Consider the following 24,491-nt stretch of genomic DNA (forward strand, 5'->3'; position numbering starts at 1 on the left):
GTTGTGCTTTCATGCATTTACCTAATTCTGGCAGTAAACTCTTGGCAGGAATGGTGTTTCCATGAATTTCACTGTATTTATTGAGCTACACGTGATTATCTGCAGAACAGATTATTATTATTATTATTATTATTATTATTATGATTGCAACAGCCAGGTCTCCAGGATTAACCAGTCAGAATGAGGAAAGTCAGCTGCTGTTTAAAAAATATATGTTCTTGACTAATATCAACTGCTTTCCGAGCTCTATAGTGAGGGAATGAGACTTGCAAAGAATTTTGAACTTCTAAAACATTCCCATCTCAGAGTTATGAATGGGCAAAGGGATAATTTCTAAAATGGGAAACCTGCTAAACTTTATCTGACTGGTAAGTCAGAATACTTTGTCTCATAATGAATTTTTGTTTGACTGAGGGAAATTTTCCATTTTAGCTCACTTAAGGGAGTTCTGGGTTGAGTGTTTTGTGAATTGGCTTTTTTTAGCTTTCACTTTCTTTTCTGTGATTTCTGGTAATCCTCTGTTCTGTTTCAAAGCAGGTGGGATTTCAAAAAATGGACAAGAGATTTCAATAGCACAAGCTCTCATGCTCCAGAGTTATTTGGAGCACTAGGAAAATTCCTGTTCTGTATGTCTTGGTTCTCTGCCTTTGAAATGGGCACAGTAATAGACTATCCCATCAGGGTGATGAGAGAATGAGTGACTTTGGTGTTGTGTGATCAGTCACTCTGTTGAGACGAGGTCTGAAGTTTTAAATTATCATGTAATCTACATATAGAGATCGTTGTCATGGTTGCTTTTATCTTTATTTTTGTCTTATGTATATAATAGGTTGACGGATCATAAATCAATAGGTTGATGGATCAAATTCCTGTGATGGAATATCATAAGGTGCTGTTTACTGATTTAGCAGAAAGGGATTGTTTACCTTTAATATTAATCACCGAGCCTAGGCAAAAATTTGAGTATGGGTTTCCTTAAAAAAGAGATGACATGATTGCAAGTGTTCTTTAAACCTAAGAACTGCATCATGCATTATGGAAAACACAGATTAGGAAACTAAACAAGTTTGATTTTGGTGTTAATGCTTTAATGGCTGGTTGCTTTAAGATTGCTATAATAACACGTTACTTGTGGTTATGAGTAATAACTGTTATTTAAAATATTACAAAACTATTAATGAGTACTAAGCTTGCGTACACTAATTTTGAGATTGAAGCTTGCTACGTGAGGGTAGTGCTTGTGTAAATTTTGCACATAAATATAAAGCAACAGAGCTGAAGATTACTTGGAGAAAAGTGTTTTTCCAGTACTTTGATACTGCGAAGTGGGAGGTGCCAGACAATAGGTGTCAGCACGGGTTCAGCTATGCACCGCTTCACTGCAAACGGAGATTAAGGCAGCTGGTGTTAAGCACAAGTTTGCTGTGAACTCTGCTTTTAGCAAGCTGAAATGCCTGTAAAGAAGTGCTGAAACACTGTTTGACAGTTGTTATAAAGTAGCTTTTCTAGGGTATAGACTGGGAAACAGAATAAATGCGTCAGAAGATAAAAGCTGGTAAAAATAATGTATGTATTGTATTCACTGTGAAATGTTTCCACAATACTTAAGGGAAGACTGTTTCTGAAAATTGTAATTTAATTAGGTTTTGTTGTTTCATGAATTATTCAGGGAGGTTCCTGAGAAGACGACTTTGATATGGTGCTTTCCCAGGCATTGTAAAGAAATAATAAAAAAACCTAATCAAAACTAATTGAAACTGAAGAAGGAAAGCAAAATCACAAGAATCAGAATGGAGCAGACAGGATAAGGTACAGTGCTAGGAAACTTCCACAAGAGTTTGGAACTCTGCTGTTTTGTGGTGGAATTTTAAACTAGGGCTAGAGGGTTTACATATCTTGTTCATGAAACCAATGCATGCCATATGCAGGGGCCTGTGGAGGAATCTGCAACACCTTTGGAAGAAAAAGCAGGAAGACTTCACGCAAAATATGTGGTTGTGTAATGGAGAAGCCAGAAGAAACCACCACCAGGGAAATGGAAGGCAAAAAGTCCTTGGTTTTCCTCTGTGTTTTACTGGCAACATGTACCTAGGAACCAGGATGTGAGGCTTAAGCCAGAAAAGGTAAGACCAAATGCTTTAAGAGCCCAGTGTAAACATTATGGTCTTAGCCCAGCACCTCAAAAGAGGTGCTGGATCAGAGTGCCAGTTCTCTAGAATTGCTTTTACGTGGACAAACACACACCTGTTTAAATTATGTCCTCCCAGGCAGAGAGTACTGTAGCTTTAAAACCGTGAGGAAAAATAGTGAAATAATCTTGCAGTCAGTCTACCAGCAGATGTGCACATATCAAGGAGCTTTTTAAATAAGCAGGTGCCGTCATTGGAGACCTCTGTGTGGTGAATGCCACGTGGATGGCTGTGCACAGAACAAGGGAAACACCTTTTTCTTGTCAATATTTGTGAGGAATAGCTGGGAGAACAACCCCCCCCCGCTCCAAAGTTTGCATTGCATTGCAAAATCCTGTGAATTCCCTGCTAGCAGCCGTGTCAGTGGCGCACGGCGAGTGCCCCAAGCCTGGCAGGGTAACCTAAAGGGAATGCAGCTGAATTGTGAGCCACTGCTATATAAAAGGGGGCGAGTCACTCTGCTCGTTCCTGCTGCCTTTCTGTCATTAGGGCTGCAGAAGCACCAACCAAACGCAGCTGGCACGCCTCTTCATTGCCTCTTATATAATATGGGGTTTCACAGGGCACTGATGTAGAAATAAAGTCAAACATTGTTGAGGCAGACTCGTATTACTTGTGGTGTGGCTGGTGCTCACTCCGCTGTGGGGTGTAGGGCTGCTCTCACAAGGGTGGTCTGCGGCCCCGTTTGAGTGAAATTTGGAAGGTGTGCAGGATGGCTCCAAACAAGGCAGGGGATGAACTTGTTTTCTTTGTGAATGGTAAAAAGGTAAGGAAGATCCCAGCTTTCTGTCCAGCTTGCTCCTGGATTGTGGCTTGATTACTTACTTTTCTAGTTTTCTTTTTCCTCCTCTGAAGTTTTCTGATACGAACACAAATTCCATGGCTTTTAGATATCGAATTGTGAAGACTACATATTGCTTTGCTAAGTGGCTTTTTCTTTTCTTTGACTTTACCTTGTGAATTATTCTGAGAGTAACTCAATTACATAATGTTTCTTTTAGAATTTAGATTTGTTGGCAATAATTTACTACAGTTCTGAGGTAACTACTTATAAATAAGTGTGCACTGCTTAATACAGGCATTTCTACTAGAAATAATTTCAGTAATTACAACAGATCTGGAAAATTTAATTCAAATCTAAGCATCCGTATAAAATTCATATGTTCAGTAAGTAATTCTGACATCTGGTTTTTGAAAGGGATTTAGAAAAATGGTTATTCCATTTCTATTTAAGAAGCTACAAAACTCTTCAGAATCAAAGCCCTTTAACTGATACTGATTCCTGACAATAGCCTAAGAAGTGACTGTGTCTCACAGGAGGCTGGGGTGCTCATTGCACGTGATGGACACATTTGAACAGTTTGTCCCAGAGCCCCCTTTCCTCACTTTGGACTTTGCCTGGCTATCAGTGCAGCCTTGCCTCTTCAAAAGCTTGTAACAAGTCAAAGCTGACTCTTTCTTTGACCAGTGGCTACCAAGTTAATTCTGTTTCTGAGCTCAGCTCAGAGCTAATATTGCCCCACCACCTTCCCCTTGCCTAGATACTTGGACAAGGAAACTTGTGCCAAAGCAGCTTCCTGCTGGGAAACCTGGGGAGAGGAGAGAGTTGCATAGCCACCTGCGTTGAGCCAAGTGTTTGCAAACCTTCCCTGTGCTTAGGGGTAAACCATGCTGCACTAAGTTTGTGCTAGACAATTACTTTTTTAATCCCTTGAGGGATCATACAATGCTTTCGGTTAAAAAGCTCTCTGCCATGCCTTACAGACTGGCACAGAATTAGTATCCGTTTTGCTTTTGTTGGTCTTTCATTCTGGTTTAATCAAGTGTAAATGTGGATGAGAGTGTGGCTACAATTAGGGGTTTTAGTTACGAATTTGGATCCCAAACTGGATTGGAATTAGAACTTTCCAAGGTCCTAGTGGATTTGATATCAATGCTTTATTTTATTGAAGTATCAACAGTTTACTAAGAATGAAGTTTATCTAGTATGCAGTAAAAGTTAGTCATAGATCTGTTGAATGTAATACTGGTGTAGAGCCCAGGCTTGGTTCTGAGGTTTTACAGAGAAAGGTAACAACTGAAGCTTTGCTCACACAGATTAGCAGTGGTTCATATGGGTTAATTGACATATCAGCTGTTCATTGTTTCTGGAGGGAGATGAAAACTTGAAGGTCCAAGTTAATTGTAACTAGATAATTGCATCTGGTAATTGAAATCATGGCACAGAGTGGTCTGTGAATTTTATGTGATGAATTTTCTGCTATGGTGGGCACAGGTGGTGCACCATTAACTTGTTGTCTTCTTGCTCTGTGAAGTTTTAGTGAGATTCCTCCTTTGTGAACCTCAGTTTGTAGAGGGTGAACTTGGAGCTCTTTCGATCTTGCAGTAGGAGGTTCCCACAAATGTGTTGGGCAATGCAGACCCTGATACAGCCGAGTGTCCTGTCTTGTTTGGGTTTTTTTCTGGTGTGCCCTAATGAAAGAGAATTGTAGTGCCGGTGTCAGATCAGCTAAGGTTCAAAACCAATATGCCACTCATGGCAGGTATGAAGAGTTTATAAACAAATTCCTACATGCAGTTACAAGTGGTGCTTCAGCGCTGGCTGGTGCTCAGGTATTACAAGAGCACTGCTCTGTGTAAACTGGTAGAAAAGTCCTTCTTCCTGGAGAAAACTTTTGGCTAACACATGAAAATGTCCATTAGTCAAAGCCCAGGGCTGGCCCTATGGGCCTCTCTTTTATGCACGTGGGGTGAGGCAGAGGAAGAGAGGAAGAGGAGCCTAGGCCCTGAAGGCCATCAGCAGAAAACAACCTGTTCATTTAGGATCTTCTGTCTGTCCTTGCTGTGTCCTGCAGATAATGAACCTGCTGTGAGTGACGCTGGCCTTGGTGCATTTCAGCAATTTTTATGGAACTGCTGTTTCTGTTTACAAAAGCCATCTCTCAGAGATGACTGTGTGCACGTGTAAAGGGGTTTATCACAGTGTGATCTTGGCAGCTTGGCTAAAACGAACCACCAAGGGACGATTAATATTACCAACGGTACCAACTCATTTAAATGTCAAAGCTCTCTCAGCATCCTTTCCTACTGCCTCATGGATCAGTGAAGGAGCAGGTTTCACTTGCCCTACCTAGAGCCTCCAGTGGCTTTGTTTTTCTATTCCCTTTTTTGAGTGTGTTGCTAAAGTGGCTGAAGCTACAACCCCCCCACCAAATGCAGGTTTAAGAGAGAGAATTGAACTCGTAGGGCAATCTGATCTGTGGCAATTTGTTGGGACATTGCTGCACGTGAAAGGTTATGTGATGGAAAGAGTGGTGGGAAGTGCCTGGGCAATTCTGGAATAGCAGGTAGCAAGAGGGGAAGTGGAGAGGCAGGCATTCATATCTTCTCTCTGGTGACTAGTGGCAGGACCTGAGGAAACAGCATGAAGCTACATCAGGGGAGGTTTAGGTTGGATATTAGGGAAAAGTTTTTCACCCAGAGGGTGGCTGGGCACTGGAACAGGCTCCCCAGGGCAGTGGTCACAGCACCAGCCTGACAGAGTTCAGGAAATATTTGGACTTTCACACCATGCTTTCAGGCACATGGTGTGACCCTTGGGCTGTTCTGTGCAGGGCCAGGAGTTGAGCTTTGATGGTTTTAGTGGGTCCCTTCCAAGTCAGTATACTCTGTGATTCTAAGTTAGGATATGGCTCTATCCATCTGGGGCCCTGACGAAATATTCCAGTTGATTCACTGCAAAGAATGTGGCAGTGTGGCCAGTGGGAAAGGTTACTGCTGTGTGAATTCATGGCCGCTTGACCTTGCTAATGAGCTGCTGATATTCTGTCACTGTACAAAACCATGTGATAAGAGGTGGTTTGTAAGATAGGGACTGCAGCAAATTTTTCTCTCTTGCATTAGCCCAGTCTGCACTGTTGTCAAGAAAACGTCTCCTTGGAACAGCTGAGCATACTTCACATTCAGGACTTTTTATTTTAACCACCTGTTTCCTTCACTGGGCATAAAGCTTGGCACACTACTAACTCAAAGTTATCTTAATAGTCTGCCTAGACTAGAATGCAAATCAGCATGCTCAATTGAAAGCTAATAGTGGCAATCTTTTTTCCCTCGGCTGACAAGTCTGTCTCATGCATATGTAGCATGTAATTTTAGTTTAAGCATGTGGAGTGAATATTTCTATTTCTATTCTGAATGCTGAGGGAGGATCTACGCTAGAAGCCACAGCAGACCTCTTACCTCTTCCAAAGTCTGTAGATGTTTGATTGCAGATGGGACCAGTAAAAGACAGGATTTTTTGAGCTTTGGGACCCTCTGGGTTCTACATAAACAGTAACTTACGAGCTTTCAGTGTGCTGGTTTAAAGCAGAACAAAATGTTCTCATGACCAATAGCAGATTTACATTGTGTGGTTATGTTCAGTTTGTTCATCTGTGTTCTAATCCTTTTTCCTAGTAAATGCATTTGAAATCTTTCATTGACTTCAGGAATAACACATTCACAGATTTTAAGGTCCTAGGGGACCTTTACATGCAACTGGTCTGACTTGCTGTGTGACAGTCTGGTTAAAACCTTTCACTTTCTCTTCTTGCAACTTGTTGAGTGACTGGGGACTAGTGATTGAATGGGAGCTTGTCCTTCAGGAAAGCATCTGCTTCTCATTTATAGGCCCCAACTGATGGAAAGCTTAGCATGTTGTTTGGTAAACTAGGAAAGTTTGTTTTCTCTTTCTTTCTGTTCCTCTATTTACCTCGTTCAGCTACTGTTCCTTTAAATGGAAAAATCTCTAACTTTCTGGGAATAATAATTAAAATATGATGCTTATGTTGTAAGGGCAGTGTTATCTTAATTATTGAAAGGTGGGTAGAGAAGCCAGAAAACAAAATATTTATTGAGATTGAAGTTTTGTACATGAAATTACAGGGAAGTGAGCTCAACATCTCTCTGGACAAGTCCATGGGCTCTAAAGGTGTAAAGTACTGCTCCAGAGCCTCTTCTGTATGGTACTTAACAGCACAAAGAACTGCAGGGCCAGGCTGAGCTCCCTGCTGAGGTGGATCTGAGTATTTAAGGATCAGTAGGCAAATAGACACGTAGTACAAACACAGCACTACAGAGCAAATTTGTTGAGAGTCATTTGACTGTCTGTGCCATCCTAACATTTTCAACAATGTTTCTTTCTGCGTTTGATTAATAATTAAGCTACCAAATGCGGTAAAATCCAGTTTTGAATCTCAAAATGTGGCTGTCAATCCAATATACCTGTAATATGACATTTGATTTAAAACAAAACAAAACAAAATACCAAATACTAAAACCCAGTAACTTACCAAAAAGGAAACATTTCTTTAACTGCGGTATCTAAGTTGTCTGATCCTACAACCACAGAAGGCAACGGGTGGATTTCAGTTTCCTTCTGTACAAGGACACTGGGGGAGGTGAGCAAGAACTGTGATATTGAGCTGTGAATCACATTGTACTGGGCATCAGACAAGACATGTTATCCTCACCCAGAGGGTTTTAAAATATTTTAAGAACAAATCACAGCAGGGGATTGCAACAAACCACTGGAGGAATGATAAGTTGGAGGACAAACCAGCATCAATGACAACGAGCAAAAGGCAAGAACAGCAAAAAATTCTTACTCTGTGCCCAGCAAGAGAGACTCATCAATAAGCATCCTCCCACCAGGGATCTGAAGTGAAGAGAAATGGCTTCTTGATCTCTGATGTGTGAGATTTGTGTTAATCCAGAATGTTCTCCAAATTCTTACCCATTATCTCCCTCTGATCCCTGGTCTCTGCCAGAACTGCAGATACACAGCTCCAGTGGAGTAGTTTGAAGTGACTGAAGTAGCAATCCCGGGCTGTTGGCTTGAAAAGAGTAAGGGTGTGCATTGTTTGGGATGTGGTGGGAGACACTTTCTGATTAAGTTGAGCAAAGCTTTGACTTTGGGACTTGACACATTTTTACTTTACTGAAAGTGCATGGAAATGAGTGGTTAAATGAAAAATGAAGGACGTTTTCTTTGATATAAGCACAGAATAGTCTTTAACTGTTCTGAAGTTTTTTTCTCTTTGCCTGGCTATCTTGCAAGTTGCTTTGGAAGGGTTTGCAATGGCCATTGGCACAGACATGAGGAAGAAACTCAGTGTGACAGTGACAGTGGGAATTGCTGGGAAAGGCTCTGTGCTTGTGGAATGGCTCTGAAACGCCATTTGTCCACTTGCAGTCACAGGGATGTTTGGAATTTCCTACTCATGTCTGCCTGTTTGCCAAACTGCTGCAGAGGGATGTATGGGCTTACTCTGAACCAGATGGTCATGGAAGAGCCACTGCATGCTTTTATTTGTTTCTATGCACCCAGGAGGTGAGGGAACAGGGGCACTCTGCTCTGAATAGCAGCAATGAATGCTGCATGATCTACAGTATGACATTCCCAAACTAGAATGGACTCTTTTTTTCCAGTAGATCATCCCCAGTGCAGGAATGAGATGTACAAAAAGTGACCAGTTGGGTTTTGTAGCAGCAATTTCATCAGTTAGTTCTAACAAGGTGAACTCAAACAGGAAGTATGAACCTTGTCTTATTAAAATGCCCTAGGGTATATCACCGTGTTCCACAGCCATAGGGACGAGGAGAGAAGATCCAGCAGCAGGAATTGTGCAACCAGATTGATTTATTTAATTATTTTACAAACTCTTTTACAGACTTCTTTCTTCATAGTCTAATTGGACAAAGGATCAGCCACCCCTTGGGGTGATTGGCTAAAATCCTAAAACATCCATTGTCAAAATATTTTTCTACTATACCATAAACAAGTCTTTTCAAGGCTGCAGGTGGCTTGGGTGTTTACATAACTCTGCTACCTCTTCTGTGAGAGAGAAAAGTCTCTCACAGACTTAGAAAATAGCAAGAAAATCCTTGCTAGCAGCATTTTTGTATCAACATTGTCTCTTTAGAATAACCCTGTCACGTGTCAAGAGGATAAAACTGAAGCAGTACAGAGGTTATGAATGTTTCTTATCAATAAAAAAAAATAAAAAATGCTTGTACAAATGACCCCTGTTTCAATTTGCCCTTCAAACTGGGAGTGATTAATTTAAATAAACTGTAACTATTGTACGAATAAGATCCAGGAACATGATTACATTCTGGCACACAGTGAATTTGGAAAAGTTTCTTGACACTTTATTAATAACAGAAGAAGGGGAAGACAAGCCCTGTGACCATTTGGAGGCGAGGGCAGAACTTTGGTTTCTGACCACTGAGCAGAGGTTGAAGTAAAATCTCTAATGGTTATTTTATGTCTAATGAATAACTACTCATTTTGTTGTTTCCTAATAGTAGGTGGGAGCTGCCTCAAAATGTGCAGCAAAGCTTTCTCCTTGCTTGGAATTTCATATTCCTGCATTTGGGATGGCTACTAATATAATACAGATTGATTTAATGTTGCAAAGAAAGGAGTAACTTCAAAGAGAATTGGTTCTTGCTGTCCATCCTGCAGCACCCATGTTGTCACATTACAGTTTCCACTGTTGGGTATTTTTCTCTGCAAAGCCTGTTACTGATGCCCTTTCTGTCATTCTGTTTATCTGCTCATTTTCTCTGCCCCTTCTAATAGTAAGAAGAAAGGACAGAGTTCAGTTATTCAGGGGTTAGAAAAGATAAGACACCATTTGGGACATGTCAGGAACCCAAGATTTGAGTACAAAACACAGTTTTTTCTCTGCTCACTACTAATTCTGTTTGCTATTTTTGGTGAAGGGTTGTTTTAGATTTGCCTCGGTGTGCCATGACTGCAAAACTCTGATGTATATAATGCATATACTTTCCTCTGACACAATAATTCAAGGAAACATTGTGTCTGGATACATGACCAACGTTGCTGAAACTATCAGTGATTTTGCTCCCTGCCTTGGAAAAGAAGTTGCAGAAAGACCAAACTTTCCCCTTTCAGCTCACTTATCTGTGTTGTAAAACATTTCATGTTTAACAATATCTTTTCCTTCTTGCAGGTGGTGGAAAAAGATGTGGACCCAGAAACGACCCTGCTAACTTATCTACGAAGAAAATGTATCCAGTGTCAGAAGAAACTGCAAAAGGCTTTAAATGCCTACAGCATTTCATAATTGTTTACTGTTCTGTCACTTGAGTACTGGGCAGAGTTTTTGAACAGAGTGTAAGAGGGAGTGCTTTGCATTGTCTGGTATTTCTTGCTGGCAAAGATTACAGCTGCTATTCCAGCTTCAACGATAACAAATTTTAAATAATATACTTAAAATGATTTATTAACACTTCAGAGGAAAAAAATTTAATTTCTCAGAAATATAATATGATGGAAAGGAAGCAATAATGAGATGGCAATAAAACTGAAGGAAATTTAAGTTTGTTCCGCACAAACCGTAAAGAATTTTCTGGCCAGAACATCACAGCCTCTTGAGATCCTGTTTGTATCATCCAATGATTTGGATGTTACTGGCTAGCTAATATCCCATAACTTGATAATTCTGTGCTGTTTATCAGATGGCCCAGGGAGGCAGGCTCAGGGGCAGGGGTTTCCCCCACGTACCGTGGGCCTGTTTACATAAGCAGATACAAGCAGTCACGTTTCACCCCTGTTTGAAACCGAGCAACACGTGAGTCAGTACAGCTTCAGGAGCTGGGTAGCTATTACTGTGATGGCCAGGCTGGCTGTACCAGGTCTGCTTCCGTAGGTAGTGTCATTCCCTGTTTTCTGAGTTTTTGTCTGGCCACCTGGGTGTGTACATGTGCCAAACTGTTCACAGCTGTGCTGGTGTATCCCTACCATGCTGCTGCGTTCCATTTGTCTGGGAGCTGAAGGAAGTGCAGGGATATGAATCACACTCCTCTTTGAGGTTTCCAGCAGAACTATCAACAGCCCTATTTATCTGATTTACCACAGATGGACAAAGGTCAAGAGGAAATGTAAGTGGCAGGACTCTTGTGCCCAGGTGTGCCTGTCTTACCGCTCGAACTTTTATGTCTAAGCTTGTTGATATCTAATGCAAATAGCTTTGTAAAGAGAGAATCTGAGCTCTTCAAAACCTACTGATCTTCTACATGAGCATTCTGGTGAACTTACTTTGTAGATGTCTGATTAGGGTCAGACAAATACTTTGAGAAACATGTTTTATTGGGGCAGGTTAGCACTGTCATCAAGGGAAACACTGGATGGCATAAGAAAGCTGTATTTCTGCTCAAGGTGGCACATGATTGTATGAAAAGCAAAGGTGCCTTTAAGGACATGATTTAGTCGTGGGCTTGGCAGTGTTAGGTTTGCATTAAAGACACGGCTTAGTGGTGGACTTGGCAGCATTATGCTTATGGTTAGACTTGGTGATCTTAGAGGTCTTTTCCAACCTAAATGATTCTGTGATTTCTATGACTCTAGAAATGGTCAGTTCCACAATGTTTGCAGTGAAGTAGAGGATGAATTGAGTTCCCTGTGTCACAGTGCCTGTTGCTTTTCCAAAGGTGCTGTGATACAGGGAAAGGCACTTGTTGTCTCAACTCAGTGTGTCCATTGCCAATAAAATCAGCAGTTTTTAAATCCACCAAAAGTCTCTCAACATTGGCCAATCCTCTTTGCAGTACAGAATAGTGTCTAATTACCTTCTGATGAGTGAAGGAACCTAAGCAGAAGTGACTCAAGGAATTCTCTCCTGAACTTCCTTTGCAGAACATTTGATTTAACTCCTCACTGTAAAGCGTGGCCATGAGCTCAGCAGTCTGTGGAGGAATCTGCTTAGGCCAGGCCATACGCTCTGTGAGCTACCAGGTGTCTGTGCAGTGATTCTGTACATCTCCACCAGCTCTGGCTCTCAGTGTCTCCCTCCTACGGTTTTATGGGATCCAGGCTCCTGGGGAGTGTGCTTGGCTGGTTTTGTCCCCAGCAACTGGCAAGCCATCATAAAGGGGGTGGCCAGACCATGGCTTTTGAGATGCAGGTAGTTCGTGAGCAGTTCAAATGCAGCTCCCAGTCAGTGCTAAACTGTGGAACTTGTAGCCCTGAGTGACTGCCCTGCCTGGGAGCCTTCTGGGTGGTAGGAGTCACCAGGTGTAGGAAGAAGTCAAGCCCACCAGTGAGAGGTGCTGAAGGAGATGCTGCTGCATGGCTCAGGGATGTGGCTGCATGCCTGAACAACTGCTCAGCAATTACCAGTGCTTTATCTCCCTTATATAATTTCCTTTTCTAAGTAATGGGAAGTGGGAACTGTCGGAGTTCAGGATATTTTTTTGTCTATTTCTGAGAGTCTATTGTAGTGTGGGCTGTGTTCTTATGAGGATTTTGGGTGCTGATCTCAATACTCACATGTCAGCTTTTGAAACTTTGCTTATGTTAAATTATTAAGCAGAAGATATGAGTGCTTTGTTTCCAGCAAGAACTTTTTGCTCAGCCTTGATTGATAACTTGAGCAGGTTTCTGCCAACACTTTTCGAGTTTTCCTTAATTCCTGTTCTCTCAGTGGGCCTGTGTGGAACCAAACTAGGCTGTGGAGAAGGTGGATGTGGTGCTTGCACTGTTATGATATCCAAGTATGATCCCTTTCGGAAGAAAATCCTGTATCCTTTGCAATCTGAACTCTGCAACTGAGAAATAAAATGGGGACAGATCCAGGTTCTTGACATACCAGACATGGTATTATTAAAAAAAAAAAAGTTATACAATGAATGTTTCTGCCAGAACATAGTTTTTCACTTTCAGAACGTAAGCTCAGAAGGCTAAGATAAGAAAGTACTTTTCTTAGAGCATTGCACAATGCTGATAGGGAACTATTTCTTTGTGCCCTGCAATACCTGCACTGATTCTAATGTAACTTTTTCCTGTGAGAATCCAAATAATGATTCCTGTGATAAAATCATAAAATCTTCATTGCTATTGTATTGTGACAATCATCTGGTTTCTGTACGCCAGCAGATATTAACTTCTTTCTCTACTTGTATTGTAACCTTCAGAGTTATTTCCTGAGACAAAATTTCCTCCTGTTCTCACTTTAATTTATTGAAAGGGGAAGCAATGGAATCAAACAAAAACGGGAAGGGAGAGAGGATGAGACAGAGAGACAGGGCCCAGTTTATTTTTACTGTGGGGAATAGAAAGCGCTGAAATCTTTAATATATTTGGAATAATTCTTGGAGATGCTTTAACTTGGGTCATCTAACTGAGTGGTTCTGCTCAACTACATGGCCATGAATAGGATATCTTTAGGGTCATTATTCTGTCTTGATAGAAATGAGATGAAATAGCTAGTTCTTGTAAGAGTTTTGGGAACATTATTCTCTTTTACCTTCAGTCTAGACTTTTTCCCCATGTTTACCATCTAGAAACAGCTTTCTAGGTAAAAGGCTGAGAACTCCAGGTTCTTATGTAACTTTGCAAGTGTCCAGCTGTACAGCGTCTTGGTACTTGTAGTCTGCCCCTATAAATTACCTATAGGAGTTCTGTAGCTTAATGTGCAACAAGGATGTTTAAAGTTGTTATTTCTAGGTGAAAACCTATGATGCATGCCCATTTCAAACTTCAAGTGAAGTTGATGAGAGCTTCGGATGACCAGGTGCTATAGGATTTGGCTTGTAACTAACACTTGTATCACATCTATTTAAGTGCTCCTATTGTGTCCACTGCTGTAGCTTCCAAGTACTCTTCAGTGCTCCAGTTCCCTTTTCCCTTTGCTGAGCAGCACTGTCAGATGAAATGACCTTAATTTACTATTTTAGCCACCATACTGCCAATGCTTGTCTCTTCCCTGTCTGTGCCCTGCATCACGTAGCTGTAACTACTGTTGAAGGCATAGGAAACACAAAATCCAGGCTGCACCCGGCCCAGGTAAGCTATTAATACTGGTAACTTTCAAACCCTCTATGCACGTTTTCATATGTTAATTAAACCTGTCTCAGGGCACTGGGACCTCCACCATAATGCTAAATCCACGAGGCTGACTCTGAGCAGTCCGTACTTTCAGGAATGGCTAAGTGACAGAATCAAACTCCTGGGACGAGGCTGCAGCTCTGTTATGCGCCTAACAAGTTAACTGGTGCTATCCTGGCTGAATTGCCAGTGCTTTTTTTCTAGGGCTACATGGCTGTATGGGTCCACATCCTGGTCTGGGAAGGCTGATGTTGTGGGGAAAGCCAATATTATGACCTGGAGCTAGGAAATCTGGGATAGGTTTGGGCTCTCCTATGGCCTTCCACAAATGGCCTTGGTTTCTGATCTTGCATAGTTAGGTAGTACTCCCCACAGTAGTGAAGTTAGGTTTGGTTCAGCAATGTTTCTGGAGTCCCAAAATATTCTTGGTGAGAAAGAGTGATGGGAACATGAAGCCTTGCTCTTGTGGCCAGGTGTTACAATGCAGCCTCGCTTCTCTTTGTCAGAGACTCTGCTCCCTTAAGGTAAACTGTGATTCACCTCGGTTTGCCCAGTGGGTGGGACTTGTGCCAGTATCTGAGGAGTAAACAACAAAGTGAAAAATAAGTTACATGTGCATGACTGGATGGCAGCCAGTCTGACCTTCGTTTATTTGTCTTCTTTTCCCTCCCCCCGCCTGAAGATTCTGACAGCTAAGTTTTGAAATTCAAACTCAGGTCTAAGCAGGTAGCCCCAGCCTTCCTAGCATAGTAAATCTAAAGAACTCCTGATCTCGCTGGAGGCTTCTAGTGGCCTTCAGTCACATTTTGATTTGAAGCCTAGATGCAAACTTTTCAGGCTGCTCTTTTTTTTGAAGTCTGTCTCACAGATTAATTGACCAACTCATCAAGGAACATCTTATGATAATCTTAGCTCCTCTCGTGAGATTGTTTTTAATAGAGATATTACAGAAACAAGCACAACAAGGAGCTCACCTTGATATTATGGGCTAATGGCAGTTTTTACTTTCTCTCAGGAGAGAATAGCAAAAAGTCATGGATCCCAGTGTGGCTTTTGCACTCCAGGCATTGTCATGTCCATGTACACATTGCTTCGGAACAACCCCGAGCCCCACATGGAGGACATCGAAGATGCTTTCCAAGGTAAAACACACAGCCCTGCAGAGGTGCAACCTGTTCTGCTTTTATTACATCTGCTTCACCCAGTGGGATGGAGGTGCACCTTTATTTATTTAATGTATTTTGTTAAAAATAGCTGATTGTTGTTGAGGTTAAGAAGTAGCTTTTCCACTAGGAGTCTGGTCAGGTGCTATGAAGTGAACATTGTAGTTCATAAGCAAGGGTAAGTGGCCTCAGTCTGGCATTAGGAACCCACTAATTTTAACAGCAGAACAAAAGGTGGCCTGTCCCTAAGGGGCTTCAAAGAGTGTCCTTCTTTATTCATTGCTGTCACAAGAGCCTGCAGAGGTGACAGAGAATGTGTGGGTCAGGCAACCTCAAGACAAGGACCAAGACAGCAACATACAATGATGGAGTGGGGCAGAATCCAACTGTGTAGATCCTGTGAGAGGCTGCTGTTGTTGCTGAGGTTAGAGTCATTACTGTGCTTCCAGCAGTGAGCTGAGAGGAATGATGATGCAGGAGAAAGCAATCTCTGTGTAATTCAGGAGGCAGACTAGTTGGTATACTGATAAGACTCACACAATTGAGATAAATGAATACTGAATAAGACAGATTGAATTTGTTCTAAATGAATTTCAATTTAAATTTCAACAAAAAGGGATGGTAGGCTTGTTGCAAGGTTCCTAATGAAATTTTCCTCCTCCCAGTTTTTTCATTAGCTGTATCAAGATTTGACAAGCTTTTGTGAGAAACAATAAAATGTTCTAAAAGAAGAGAATTTTTTAGCCAAATGACATTAAATCCTTATCCTTTTGCTCTGGCAATATAGGGAACTTGTGTCGGTGTACAGGCTACAGACCCATTCTGGAAGGATACAGGACTTTTGCTAAAGTAAGTGGCCTGTTTTAAAAAAACCTGGAAGGCTGGCTGTCTTTCTGTGTTACTGAAACACACCATGAGCTCAAATGGGGAGGAAGGAAATACATATGCTCCAACAACCCAGCTCCAGCTCTTGACCTCTTTGTATGTGATTCATGCATTAATAATTCAGAAAGACCAAATCCTTTACTCACTGCACTTGCTGGGAGACTTGAATAAAGTCCACCTGATGGTCACTTTTTGGATCACAGATAATCAGACTCTATAACTCTTTTCCATAAGTCTTGGAAAAACTCATCCTCTCTGCATAATACAGCTTGCAGCTGATCCCTGGTGTGGACAAAGTGTAAAGGTATGGTGCACAGTTAGGGACATGCTGTGGAGGAATCTGGTGAGGAATTTGCTTTCTTGAAAGATCAGTTGCAGAGCAGGAATAGCTCTGGAAAAAAGTTGAAGTCACTGTTGTACAGCTCTTGCCCAGAATTCTTCTGCTGCTTTGGGTGAGGTGTGAAGTTTTGCCATAAATTTTCTCTAGTCCCTTTGTACCTGAAAGAGTGCTGGAGGCTGTGAAGAAGAGTAGATCATTATGTACTTCAGTGATTACCAACTACTCCTGGGTCTACACTGGTATTAAATATCAAAAGAAAAGAATTTACAATGATGCCCATTAATTTTATGTTATTATTTTATTATCCAGAATTGCAATCAATGAAAGAGAATACAAGCAGGTGTGAGATCCTTTACAAATTGTTGATAGATCCAGTTAATAAAAGCCTACTTGGATTTCCAACAGGCTTTGCACAGTGTCTCACCAAAAACTTTCAAGGACAATATGGGCTAAGAGGGAAGATCTCTGTATGGATGAAAGATTGGTTAAAAGGCAGGAAATGGCAAGTAGGAGAAAATGGTATATTTTTGCAGTGAAGGGAGGTCACTGCTGTGGAGTTCTGCTGGGACCTGTGGTGGGAAGCAAGGCTGGTGCAGCTGTCCCTAAATGTGGTTGAAAAGAGTGTGACTAGGGGTATGAGAAAATCAGCTAACAGATATCAAGTTAGTCTGGGTAGTGAAGGCAGAAATTGGCTTTGAGGAATTTCTGAAAGACTTTATGAACCTGAGAGACTGGAGAATAGAAATGGATACAAAATTCAGGGCAAATACATGCAAAGCAACTTATGGAGTGAAAGGCAGTCATTTCACATTTAAAATGTAGGCTGTGAACAGACAAGTTTCCATGCGGGAAGGTGATCTTGGAGGTCTGGGAGGCAGGTCCATGGAAACATCAGCTCAGTGCTCACTGGCAGTGAGAACAACATTTCAAAGGGTACAGGACAAAACAGAAAACATTGCCATGGCTCTTCCTGCACTTGAGTACTCTGTGGAGTTCTTCTCTCATCTCTAACAGGGTATAGCAGAAAAGGAGAAGATTCAGAGAAATGGAACAAGGTTCACATCTGTGGCAATCTGACTTCCAGACAGGGGAGCACTGAGTGCACCTCAGCCTCAAAAAGAGATGCCAGGAGAGGAAGGGACTCTACATAGCACATACAGTGGTTTCTGTTGAGCTTTAGTAGAGATCAACAAAATTGTGATTAGCAGGTGGAATGTGAATAGGCAACTGCTATTTCCTGCTTCTCCCAGTAAAAGAGCATTTCAAGAAATGAAACTAATAGGAGTCAGATTGAAAATGAAGGCAGATGATCTGCCTGGTGGTATTGTATGTGCTTGTCCCTTTCAGTCTTCTCTGGGTATCTCCTCACAGCTCCAGAGGTACTGGTTGAATGGTCAGAATAGCTCCAAACCAGAATAAGAGGTTTACCAGTAGAGTGGGCATGACCTTGTCATCACACTGCAGGATATTGCAAGAGAAACACCTACTTGCTTGGCACCTTTCATCTCCCACTTCTGCTTTGGATGTAATTAATGTGGGATCAATTTCTCTCAAAAGGGGATCAAGCCTACTTTGTTTCCTTGGAGTCTGCACTTTTTTTCTCAGTACAGTTTTTGTTCCCACAGGATGTGAATTGCTGTGGTAGTGTTGCCAATGGCACTGGATGCTGTCATAGTGGGAGGGAAAATACCATGGTAAGCTGAATGTTAAAACCCATAACCTCGATTTTCAATATAGCATTGGAGCTTTGATGTATTAGCCACCTCTCTGGCTCTGCTGTGGTGCAGACATTCAGAACTCTCTGAGCTGTTTTCAGTGTCTGTCTCTTGGAAAATGCTGGTTCTGTGTATGTCCTGTTTAGCATGGATGGCTATCATGAGATGGGTTTTAAAACAGTGACATTCCTTCTGAGTCTGCAAGGTGCAACCCTCCCGTGAAATAGCACGGTGACAGCTGTAAGCAGTGTGTTACCAGCTTCTGGTGCATTGAAGTGATGCATCTGTCTGTGAAAACAGATCTGAATTCCCCACTATGATCTTCCCCAAACTTTGCTGTCCAATGGTGAAGGAATTTCCTCTCTGTTCCAAAACTGTACGTTTGGAACCTTTTGGAATACCTGGAGGGAAAAAAGTTAATCACATTGTATGTACCAGTCTAGGTAAAAAACGAATGAATGGAAAGAAGAAATTGGTGCATAAGGTAGTGCGAATATAAAATGAATTTAGGAAACACAGAATATAATGAAATCCATTACCAGAAATTTCCAGGAAATTTCTGTGGATTCTTTTTTAGGAAGCATCTAGTGTTGCATGGAATATTCCAGCAATTCAGACTGCTTGGAGTCCTTTCATTCAAGCAGTTTATTAATGAAAAAGAGGACTGCAAATTTATGAAGTTCAGGGATTGATAAAAGGGAAGGACTATATTCTGTGAAAGTTGCAATGTTCTGACTTTGTTTAGAATAGCTGAAGTGTGCTTGTTTCTTCTTCAGAATGGGGGCTGTTGTGGAGGAAAAGCCAATGGTCCAGGCTGCTGCATGAATGGAAAAGAAGACAGTGTGGTAAGGTGCCTCTCAACTATTAGATTTTTCTTTATTTCTGATGTTTTAAAGTCCTAGATCTGACTTCTTGTATGCCCAAGCCCAGTGCTTTTATTTTAGCAATATTTATGCAAAGCAGTTTAGACTAGTTTATATTTTATGGTCAGAAGAGCATACGTCAGAAAAGGTATCTTGGACATAATTTAACATGCCACTGTGAAAGGAATGTCACTTTTGATTGACAGAAACATATTAGTGTGTTCAGGGTTGAGGCTTCTGACAAGACAAGCAGGGGAATCAGAAAAATATGACTGAAGAACCTTACATGCTGAATCAGGTGGCATCATTTTGCTGTGTTTGCCATGTTTTGCTCTATGAAATAGTAACAGGGATTTGAGTAGAAAGAGGAATGAGTTATGGTTGTATGTGGAGAGCTTTCTCCTCAGTCACTAGCCATTTGCATTTTCTCTGTCACAGACAATGACATCCTCCAGCCTGTTCAATTCTTCTGAGTTCCAGCCACTGGATCCCACACAGGAGCCAATCTTCCCACCAGAGTTAATGGTAAGTTCATTCAAAAAGAAATAGCAGTGATTTGTTGGCTTTGTTGTTCTGTACAAGGTTTGAGTGACTCTGTCCTGAGGAAATGACAGGGCAAAAATAGCTGCTAATAGAAGAAAATGCATGGGCATGAACCCTTCCCTGTTTTATAAAACAGAAGGTGTTTCAGCCAGGGTGGTTTAAAAGAAATATGCAGGCCAGGTGCCTGCTCCAGCTGTCTGGCTTTCCTCTCTGGTTCTCACCATATGTGCCTCTGCTCTTGGGTTGCCTTCCTTTCCAGTCACTGCCTGTCTGGGGGTGGAACAGTTGCTAAAATCCAAATGTCAATTTACTAGGTCAGATGGGAACTTCTACATCAAATATGGATATATCTGAGCTTGTCTCCCTGTGTTCCCTTTATAGTGTAGGAAGAGAAGTAGGAACTACAGGATGTAGCTGAATACATGTCCCAAATAGTTGACTTTTCAAAACACTTCTCTCACCATAGCAGGAGTAAAAGTTGGTTGGCTCACAGTGACATTAAAAGTTAGATGAGATTAGTTTCTCTCCATGTTTCATTCCTGTCTTTCCTGGGGATCCTTCCCCCTAAGCAATGTGTCCCAGCGAGGAATCTAATCCAGCACATGACGCATTTACAGCTTCCTTCACACTTAACAACAACTGAAATTCAGTCATTAGTTCCGCTGCTGTATCCAGCTCAAATGTGTCATGAGCTTCAGCATGAGTAGGTTCTCTTAGACCATAGCATGAGATATATTCAGCTTGAGATAGGGCTCCTCTGTTTCTTCTCCAAGATGTTCTCCTGCCCAAGGGTTGATCTCACATTTTCTTCAGTCACGGGATGAAGTAGTTAAAAAGGGAATCAGAACCTGGCCTACCAGGTAATTGCAATTCATCAGTGCTAAAGACTGACATTTTTGGATTGAGATGAGAATGGAAAACCCATTGAAGCAACTGAAGCCATGGGCATCAGCCAGAACCTTGGTCAGATGGATCCTGCTGGCACAGATCTTGCTAGGGAGATGTGGCAGCAGGATGCACCTGGCAGTATCAGGAAGGGAGAACTTTTGTCAGCATGAAAGACTTTCATCACTGCTAGCAGAAGGATGGGGAATGGCAAACTGCCAACAAGTGTGGATATCCCAGCCTCCCTATCAGTAACTCAGCTGAGATGGAGCCCAGTGTGGCACAGGCATGGGCAGTATGTGAGCAGGGATTCTTGGCTCCATGTAGAGGCTGAGCTCTATCTGAATTCCCTTCTGCAGACTCAGAGTAACAAACAGCAGAAGCAGATGTGTTTCAAAGGCGAGCGTGTGATGTGGATCCAGCCCACAACTCTCAATGAACTGGTGTCTCTCAAATCCCAGTACCCCAATGCCAAACTCGTTGTGGGGAACACAGAAGTGGGTAAGAGAAAGAGCTGATGCTTATTATGAACAGTTGGAAAACCTTCCATTAAGTATTTTGTGAGAACAGTGCAAATGTAAACCTCTTTCATGTCATTGCTGTTAAAAAGCTATTTATTTTTCAGGTTGCATGTAGGAACAGATTTTCTTCTCAGGTAGATTAATCTCACAGTGAATGTTTTTCCTCATTCTTTGCTGTGTCAGGTGTAAAAAAGGCTAATCCAGATCCCTGAGCCTTTGTGCTATTTTGTGGAATTTTGAGAAAAGGGGAGTGACACAGCATAAAATATCCCCATAATCAATTGAATTCAGTCGTGAAAGCTGCATTTTGAAGGACTTCAGTGAGCAAACTCTCAAGACTTGAAATCTTACTGTCTTCTCGCACCAAATAGATAGTCCTGCAAACATAAGTGCTGAGGAGGAAAGTTCAGACATATTTAGTAATTCTGTTGTCCTGAGCAATTAGTTAATGAAATAATTCCTAAGTGTTGTAGAGTTCATTGTATTAATTTTTCTTTCCTGAAGATGTTATGTACAAGTGTAGCCATGTTATACAAGTACCAAACAGCGTCTTTTCCTTAAGGTATTGAGATGAGGTTAAAGAACCTGCTGTATCCAGTGATAATAGCACCAGCATGGATCCCTGAAATGAATGCTGTTCAGCACACGGAAACAGGTGAGCAAAAAAGAGGCAGAACACCTGCGAGGTGAGTGGGGACTCCATGGAATAATAAAGAGGGTGTGAAGGAAAATCCCCAGACTAAAGATTGCTTTCTGCATGCATTATAACTTTCCCATGCAGGAAATCCAGTGAGTGACATGTAAAAAAAGGTGAGCTGGGGATGTTTAGCCTGGAGAAATGGAGGCTCAGGGGTGGCCTTATCACTCTCTACAACTACCTGAAAGGAGGTTGTAGGGAGGTGGGGGTCAATCACTTCTCCCAGGTAACCAGTTACAGGACAAGAGGAAATGGCCTCAAGCTGCACCAGGGGATGTTCAGATTGACATCAGGAAGAATTTCTTCACTGAAAGCATGGTTTAGGATTGGAATGGGCTGCCCATGGAGGCGGTGGGGTCACCAACCCTGGAAGTGTTCGAGAAATGACTGGATGTGGCTTTTAGTGCTATGGTTTAGCTGATGTGGTGGTGTTCAGCAGAGGCTGGACTCAGTGATCTTGGAGGTCTTTTCCAACCTTAACAATTCTATGATTCCATTTCCTTTAGCTTTGTGATGGAAATGGGTCAACCTTACAAATAGAAGTACCTAGGACAATGTAGGCCCAATGTCTGGTATGGTTTTTAAAGTGTGGAAACTGAAAAGGAGTTGGAGTTTGCTTCCCAAAGGACAAACTAATACCTATAGGAGGCGAATATTGTTAATAATACACTGATGCAAAAGGGTGATGGGTTACTGTCATGTGGGAGACAGCATCAGCATGAGCTGTGGCTTAAAGGTGAATTTTGTTCAGAGGATGTGATGTTTACAGGCAGTGCATTCTAAATAGTCTGATATAACAGAAGGTCGAGTTAAACTCAGTGGCATCTAGGCTTTGCAGACACAGTTGTAACCATCCTTCTGTACCTCAACATTTTGGAGAACAACAATTCTTTTCCTTTGTTTGTTTACAGGGGTCACCTTTGGCGCTGCCTGTACCCTGAAGTCAGTAGAGGAGGTGATGAGAAAAGCGGTGGCAGACCTTCCTCCATACAAAACAGAGGTCTTCCAGGCTGTCCTGGAACAGCTGCGGTGGTTTGCAGGGCCACAGATCAGGAATGTTGCTGTAAGTGACTCGGGAGCCCCAGGGGCTGTAGTTGAAAGCTCAGTCTGAGGAGCTGCCCTGCCTCGTGCCGTGCTGGTGTGCCCTGTGCTTCTCACACGAGAACATTTGCAAACCTTGGGAAAGAAACCAGCACACAAAAATCAACCCCAGAAACTGGTGGGGTCTCAGCTGATGTCTGTGCTGCACTGATGTCACACATCCAGCAAGCAAGGGAAACATGGCAGTCGACCAGGTCTTCCATTGCTGTTATCACCGAGTGGGGGAAGCTATTGTGAGATTTGACTAATTTAACAAAAAAGGTATTTAGAGTGCTGGACAAACTTCAAAGAAGCAGATGTGTGTATTATTGCCATGACAACTAGGGCAGTCATAGTGTTAATGTATCAGATCTGGCAAATTTTCCTCTAGTTTTAAAGGGGAAGGTGTGTTCAAACTCCGTGTACTCTAAGAAAAAAATATCAATCAAGCAGTTAAATCAACCTACCAAACAAGAACTTTAGTTCCATGAGACATTGTGCCATACATCTGTATTGGAGCCAAAAACCTTGGGTTCCTGACTGGTACTGAAAAGACCCTTTATACTATGATGGATATTCCCTTAATGGCAGCTACAGTCATTGAATTTTGGTATGGTTGTGCGTACAAGGTTAGAGCATAAGATAGTCTTGATGCATTAACCAAACACTGTTCTAAATCTGTTTCAGGCAAATGTTAATATTGTCTGAGACAGCAACTGATTTTGTGGGCTTTAGGTTTTCCCAATTAATTAAAGGCCAAAAATTGCTTAGATTTTTAATATTTATCTGGTGCATTATTTTCACTCTAGGCTATTGGTGGGAACATAATGACAGCAAGCCCAATTTCTGACTTAAATCCTGTGTTAATGGCAAGTGGAAGCAAACTTACTTTGATATCAAAAGGTAAGTTACATTTCCCTGTGGCACTGAGGGGAGTGGGATAGTCAGAGTCCTCTGCCATGGGTTGTTAGGTCAGGCCAGAACTTGAAAGTGGAAATTAACATTATTAGTCTGAGTCTTCGGTGTTTTTACCCTTTTTGAGGCTAAAGTCCTAAAGCTAGGTCAAAGGTTGGCTTGCTAAAGAGTTTTGAACTTCTTTGCCAGATTGAATATCTGGTACTGCCTATGTACTTACAGATATGTCCTTGCGAAGAGCTGGTTGAAGATGTGTATTAATGAAAAAGAATAGGCATGAAATAGGCATGTCACTATTGTACTTTAATCCTTCTGGTTTGTTCAGATAAAGACCGAAGCATATTATGTTTATCTATGAAGAAAGCCAAGCATCTTAGTTGTTATTTATTCTTAGGAATAATTTTTTAAAATAGGATCCTTGAAGTAAGTGGACCATCTGATCACTGAACTGAGTGCTGGTTTGTGTGTAGGCCATGGAAAGGAGAAAAAGGGCAATTTCATTGGACTGTTGGAAACTGGCTCACCTGGAAGCTCAGATTTAATCAGATAAAGAAGGAAGGAGGTCTCTTTAATCAGTTCCTGTGCAGAGAAAATTTAATATATAGGCAGAGGCTGCCATAGATTCCATAAATACCAAAGTAAATCTGAGAAGTTCTTCCTGATTTGGTGAAAAAGGAAAATTTGTGGAAAAATGAAATCAGATATCATATGAAGAGTGATTTGTGTAGGTTGAAGGCTTTTTCACACATATTTTCACACATATTATTGCCATTCTTCATTTATTCACCATTGATGTCTCTTT

General features: G+C 41.7%; 1 protein-coding gene and 1 long non-coding RNA gene across 2 annotated transcripts in view; both read left to right on the top strand.

The window, feature by feature from the left end:
* Positions 1–1,407: 1,407 nt before the first annotated feature.
* On the top strand, positions 1,408–2,119 carry LOC121675966. The gene is made up of 3 exons (XR_006020298.1): positions 1,408–1,566; positions 1,670–1,809; positions 1,929–2,119. It is a non-coding gene; the product is annotated as an uncharacterized LOC121675966 (long non-coding RNA).
* Positions 2,120–2,658: 539 nt separating this feature from the next.
* XDH (xanthine dehydrogenase) overlaps positions 2,659–24,491 on the top strand; it is a 48,441-nt gene continuing 26,608 nt past the window's right edge. Inside the window, exons 1-13 of the mRNA XM_042051602.1 lie at positions 2,659–2,955; positions 10,208–10,265; positions 12,680–12,776; positions 13,932–14,040; positions 15,098–15,224; positions 16,033–16,094; positions 18,096–18,164; positions 18,962–19,030; positions 19,487–19,573; positions 20,836–20,977; positions 21,560–21,652; positions 22,606–22,757; positions 23,584–23,677. Of these exons, the coding sequence (XP_041907536.1) occupies positions 2,902–2,955; positions 10,208–10,265; positions 12,680–12,776; positions 13,932–14,040; positions 15,098–15,224; positions 16,033–16,094; positions 18,096–18,164; positions 18,962–19,030; positions 19,487–19,573; positions 20,836–20,977; positions 21,560–21,652; positions 22,606–22,757; positions 23,584–23,677 (1,213 nt within the window). The 5' untranslated portion in view covers positions 2,659–2,901. The remainder of the gene's footprint in view (positions 2,956–10,207; positions 10,266–12,679; positions 12,777–13,931; positions 14,041–15,097; positions 15,225–16,032; positions 16,095–18,095; positions 18,165–18,961; positions 19,031–19,486; positions 19,574–20,835; positions 20,978–21,559; positions 21,653–22,605; positions 22,758–23,583; positions 23,678–24,491) is intronic.

The sequence above is a fragment of the Corvus kubaryi genome, unplaced genomic scaffold (genome assembly GCF_017639235.1).
Source record: "Corvus kubaryi isolate FWS band 111438036 unplaced genomic scaffold, C.kubaryi_AGA036_p1.0 76, whole genome shotgun sequence".
NCBI classification, from domain to species: domain Eukaryota; kingdom Metazoa; phylum Chordata; class Aves; order Passeriformes; family Corvidae; genus Corvus; species Corvus kubaryi.